The following is a 5,643-nucleotide window of genomic DNA, read 5'->3' on the forward strand; positions in this document are numbered from 1 at the left end:
ATAATTCGTCTTTGTGCTTTCATTTGTTTACGAAAATTTTTTATTTAAGCAAAAAAAAAAAAAAAAAAAAAAGGAAAGAATTTAAAACAAAAACAACTTTTTTTTTTTTTACTAATAAAGTAAAAAGCTTTTTAACACATGAGTACCGTTCAATAACACGGTGTAAGATATTTCTATGCAAGTATGTGCACACATTGTTTCACACACTACTGGACGGCACGTCACCTCTCTAACCGAAGTAAGACTTCCAAGGCTTCCTTTTAAACGTAAATTCTCTACGTCTCCGCTTATGTTCCTTAAAGTCACAGAGCATCGGCATTTAATGAAACTTTAGATCAGATCGATCATTATATATGTTTATGTAATATTGTCTATACACAGCATGAGGGAGAAAGAAAAAGAACTTAAATAAACGAAATAAAAGTCACATCATGCGTGAATTTGTCAACAAAACTCTCATTCCCTTTTCCTCACTACGCTCCTCTTCTTTATCAGTTATATAAATATTATAATTATGAACTTTTTCGATTCATCTAAAAAGGAACATATGTTTTATCTTAAGTAGGCGAAACGGCGAGACGAAATAATTGTTTAGACCATCCACAAGATCTTTATTACTGAATCGAATGTCGGAATTTGACATTCATATATTTGATTCATCCGTCAAATGACAAAATTGAAATTCAAATATAATTGTCCGTTCTTATGTAATCGTTCGAAATAGTGAGGTGTATTGCTTTCATATTTGATATTAAAATTTTTACAAACCTATTCAAAAATTGCTCTCTCAGTTCCATTTAAAAATTTTTCCGAAAAGCAAATATTTAATAAGAATGATTGCGTCTATTTTGAAAAACCTTGTCGCGGGAGCTACACTAATTTCCTCCACAAATTACTGCAATTCTCAAATGCAAATGTGCTTAAAAGATAATTATTAAATTACGTAGGATCCGACTGAGTGGCCGAAGGCGACTAGCAACTCAATCGTCATGGGTTCGAATATCAAGTGCGGTAGAGCTTTTAATAAAAGCCGATACCCTTAGATGCCAATGCTTTAAGAGTTCATAGTCTCAGAATTTATTTCTCTGGCGAAATTAATAATAATAATAATAATAATAATAAATTACGTAGGACAAATAAACCGATAGCCTCAGGTGCTAGTGCTTATATATAAAGAAAAATCTAAAAATAATAATAAAACTAAATAAAAAAACATTCGATTTACGTTAATTTGCTAAATTAATTAATTGTATCCATCTGACTTGCCTTGAGCAGGCCAGGCATCTTCACAAACATGGTCGTGGCTTCAAACCTCAATGTTCTCAATAAAACCGATAGCTTTAGATGTTAGTGCATACACTAAAACCGTTAATGGATTGACGCATCTTAATGCAAAGCAGTCAACTTCCTTTGCCGGCACCAAAAATTATTCCTCACAAAATATTAATGTGTCGAAATAAATCCTAAACGAAAACAACTACGAAAATTATATTCAGTCGTGATCGAAACTTTTGTACCTGTGACCGTGATCCCAAAAAAAGGAAGAGAACTAAATATTCATACTCTATAATATCGCGGGTCGACGCGGCTGATTTTTTTCTATTTTCAGAATAAATATTGAAATTTATTTGGTGTATTTGTTGTACAGCATGAGCGACAAGCAAAAAATGCGGAAAACTGCACCCAGTTTTTGTTGGACAGTCGTATGGGCGTCGTAGTGGTGTTCTTTGAAAAATTTGGGGCATTTTCCCCGTGTATGTATGCAACATAGTCATCTCTGCGGACATTCTTAAGTGCACTTCGAATTTCAAACTGGTAAAGACTTTATATAGTTTATGGAATTTTTGAAGTTTGCTTCTATGCGTAATAAAAGTATTGAAAAAAAAATTAAATTTTGATACTCTACAATATTGGGTAGTTGTCGTTAATTTTTCGCCTTTTTATACAGGTGTCATGCCATCGCCCCTAGAATATACAATTTATAAGCGACGAGCAAAAAAACATTTTTTTATTCCTTCTCAAAAACAGAAGAGTTCTCAATATATGTGCTATTGTAGGCGTGTCGTTCGACCGGTTTGGCCCATTTTCAATATCATCCTGCGTGCAAGAAATTCCAATGTTTCTGACAGATTTGAAGCTGATAGCATAATTATTGCGACCAGGAGAATGTTGACAACAAACCTCATCCAGACGGACATGTTAAAATCGATTTAGAATTTGATGTAAATTAAGAATGTGTATACGTCATGGGGTCTCTGAAGCTTCCCTCTGGGCGTTGCTCACGTTTTGACACCCCGTTATACCCGTGATCCTTCGGTGATGAATTAGACAATTATCTGCAGTGCATATATTTAGGAGTAATTATGTGCATTTGCGTGTTCATAATGGATATGAGAATTCATTAAATTTTTCCGTTTCTAACAATACTATCATCTTCAACAATACGATCTCGATTTTAGAATCGCTATTGCTCAGACTAAGAACATTGCAACAAAAACTAGGAATACTACCAACCGGAGAAGTATTTACTACTTTCACCTCAGCAGCTATTTAAGGCAATGTTTTTTAAGCCAAGAGCAATTGACTTTAAGCGAAGGGAATGATTGCAGGATTTGTTAACTTTGTTGGCTCAGGCTTTTTTTCGACTAAAACGAATACAATTTACATTCTAACTAATTATTTGAAAGATTCGCCCTTTACTGTAGTAATGCTCATCTTACAAGCATTTTACATCTGTAACCTGAACGCGATTGCTTCTCTGGAACACTTGACTTTTACAATTTCGTAAACATGGTAGCTTGAAGAAAATTTCAGGCGCAGAATGAGCTTTGCGAAAGGAGGAAATTGGAGTAAACACTTGTTTTAGGAAGGCAAGATTAAGAATAAAATCGCACTGTTCATATATTTCATTTGATATCTAGTTGAAGTTTTTAAATTCAAAACTAATGACTTGTTATATAAACAACTGTGCACTTACCTGTTTAAAAAATTCTATACAGCTGGAATAGAATACAAAATTCCTTGGATATTTTTGCAGAAATATTTTCCTTAAAGCATCTGATAAAGCTAAAACGTCACTCTTATTGCTGTTGATGTTTTTAATGCTGTTGATATTTGAGGAAGACATACTTGTTGATTCGTTATAATTATTGCATTGGGTGGAATTAGCTGCTTCTGCAACCGTACCATTATTAGATTTTATTCCAAAGACAGACGTTGCTTCACGTGCAGAGTTAGCCGGCAGTTGTTGGCTATGGATAACCGCAATAAAATTTAAACATTTGCAGGAGACCAACATAATTGTAGATTGTAGACTGGGTAATAAAAATCAAGTCGATGACAATTTGATTAAAATTCGGATTTTTTTCTGTTCTGTTTATTTCTTAATATTATAATGTTTATTTTTTTGTTATAAACGAATTTTTATTTCATACACTCATGTCATTCTTTCGATACTCCTTTTAGTTTAGTATTTTTATCGCTTCTTTATTATAAGACGTTTTACTGATATTGCTTACAAACAGACATATAATAGAAATCCATAAACATATATACATACGCAGGGCATTTATATACAAATAAGTGTATATACATTTGTATATAAATGTTAACTATGTATTAAATATATATATTTCTCTGCATTTGCACGCATATTCTATTTATTTATATATATTCTGTATATATATAGATATAAAGAATATATGTTTAGGATTGTATATAAGTTGGTATCAGCACTCTACGTTTAAGTAAAACTTTTTCAATTTTATTAATCCATTTTAACCACTATCTCACTTAGTTTTCGACAAGAATGTAATGAAAAATATTGTAATAAAATTTTACTTTGTTCCCAAAAAATTCTTCTATAACACTGACGTTTCTCTCAATTTGATAGCAGTCTTGCCAGCAAAAATTAAAGATATCTTCTTTTTCTATTATTTGGCAAAAAAGATTCGAAGATTCGTCAAAATGTGTAAAAAATATTATTTTTATTAATTATATTTTTATTTGACATATTTGCCTAGAGTTTACAAACCAAAATGTTCTTAATTAATTATTGTTTGCTATACTAAGAAAATGAATCATTAAGTGAAGGTATAAATATGAATATAAAATTTTCTTAGAGAATTGTACCTATCTTACGTAGGGTACTGTCAACTCGCTGGTTGCACTAGAAAAGGACAAGTATCTACATGAAGTACCTTGCTTAATAATGTCGGCCGTAGTGTTCACATATCAAGTTTTGTGAATTGTATTAACATTAAGCAATGTTTGCTTTCAAAATTGCTGCGTGCGTTGCTTTTGATAAAACAATCAAAACTAGATCTACTTTTGAAAGCAAAGCAAAATTTTACGGTCCCTATTTAAAGCATAATACGGTTCGAGAGTTGTCATTCTATTAAAAATAAAAGAAAAAATTAATCTAATACATACTGGAATCTAATTTTATAGGGCGACAACTTTTTTTGGCTTTATTAATTTTATTTTGTTTCAAAAACGTAATTTTTCAAAAGAAATTTTGCGCTGCGTTGACGTTTACATAATGCTTCTGTTATAAGTTGCATGTGATCTGCGCACGTAATTGGGCGCCAGCAAAGAGGTGGAGGAGGTAGACGATGTTAAATGCCCAACTTAATCGACAAAAGGGATTCATTTCTGTTAAATAACAGATCAAATGCTGAACTTGATCGACAAAACGGATTCAATTCTGTTAAATGCAAAGCCGTCGGCAAAACAAAGGAAAACTTTGGGATATTTAGCAACTAATGTTTCCTTATTATTAAAGGGGAGTTAGGGCACGGAATCTCTACAAAATTATTCTAATAACGATTTGGTTCATGTATAATTACCAAGCGTTCTTGAAAACTGAAAAATTAAAATTTTATTTTTCAATAGACTCCGTATATGAAGCAAAATCGTTTCTAGACTAGTTTTTTTTTTCTATTAATATCGTTTCAATTTTTCCATCTTTCAACCACAAATGCAATTTTATAATTTTAATCCGAAAACGTTCGTCAAAATACAGCTTTTTACCTGATTTTAATAATTGCGTTTATTCAAAAAAAAATTTTTTTACATCTTTTCCTAAATAATTTAATATTTTTTGTTGGGAAAACAGCTGATTATGGTATTGCGCAACCAAATGGGTGTTTATAAATTGAAAATGAGACGACACGCAACCATATGGTTGTTTATAAATTGAAAATAAACCGCCACGCAACGACATGGTTGTTTATAAATTGAAAATGAACCGACACGCAACCAAATGGTTGTTTATAAATTGAAAATAAATCGAAACGCAACCAAATAGTTGTGTTTATAAATTGAAAATGAACCCAGACCAACTTAAACTTAAAGCGGCTAAAAAAAACCAATTTCTTACACATCCCAATTTGAAACATGGCTGGGATAAAATTTATGCTCCAAATTTCCGTTTACTAAAATAAAAGCTTATTTGAAAAAATTTTAACGTCTAAAGCAACGTCTGAAATCCACCTCAAGTCGCAAGCATCTGAGAGTAATGAAATGAGCGAATCTGAAATCCACCGAACATTTTATTTATTTATCAGAATATTCACATGCTTATACATACACAAACTCCATACTCACATAATTCAAAATTCAATAATATAATTGATACTCTCA

General features: G+C 31.6%; 1 protein-coding gene across 9 annotated transcripts in view; it reads right to left on the minus strand.

The window, feature by feature from the left end:
- Positions 1–4,864, minus strand: part of LOC119636423 — an 8,044-nt gene extending 3,180 nt beyond the window's left edge. Inside the window, exons 1-2 of one of the 9 annotated variants that reach the window (XM_038031752.1) lie at positions 4,848–4,864; positions 2,978–3,314 (exon numbers count right to left, since the gene is read on the minus strand). In XM_038031752.1, coding sequence (XP_037887680.1) covers positions 2,978–3,298 — 321 coding nt within the window. In that variant the 5' untranslated portion in view covers positions 3,299–3,314; positions 4,848–4,864. The other 8 variants (XM_038031749.1, XM_038031754.1, XM_038031750.1 and 5 more) reach the window with 8 other exon arrangements.
- Between the last annotated feature and the right edge of the window lie 779 nt (positions 4,865–5,643).

Source organism: Glossina fuscipes, unplaced genomic scaffold (assembly GCF_014805625.2).
Source record: "Glossina fuscipes isolate IAEA_lab_2018 unplaced genomic scaffold, Yale_Gfus_2 28, whole genome shotgun sequence".
Classification (NCBI taxonomy): domain Eukaryota; kingdom Metazoa; phylum Arthropoda; class Insecta; order Diptera; family Glossinidae; genus Glossina; species Glossina fuscipes.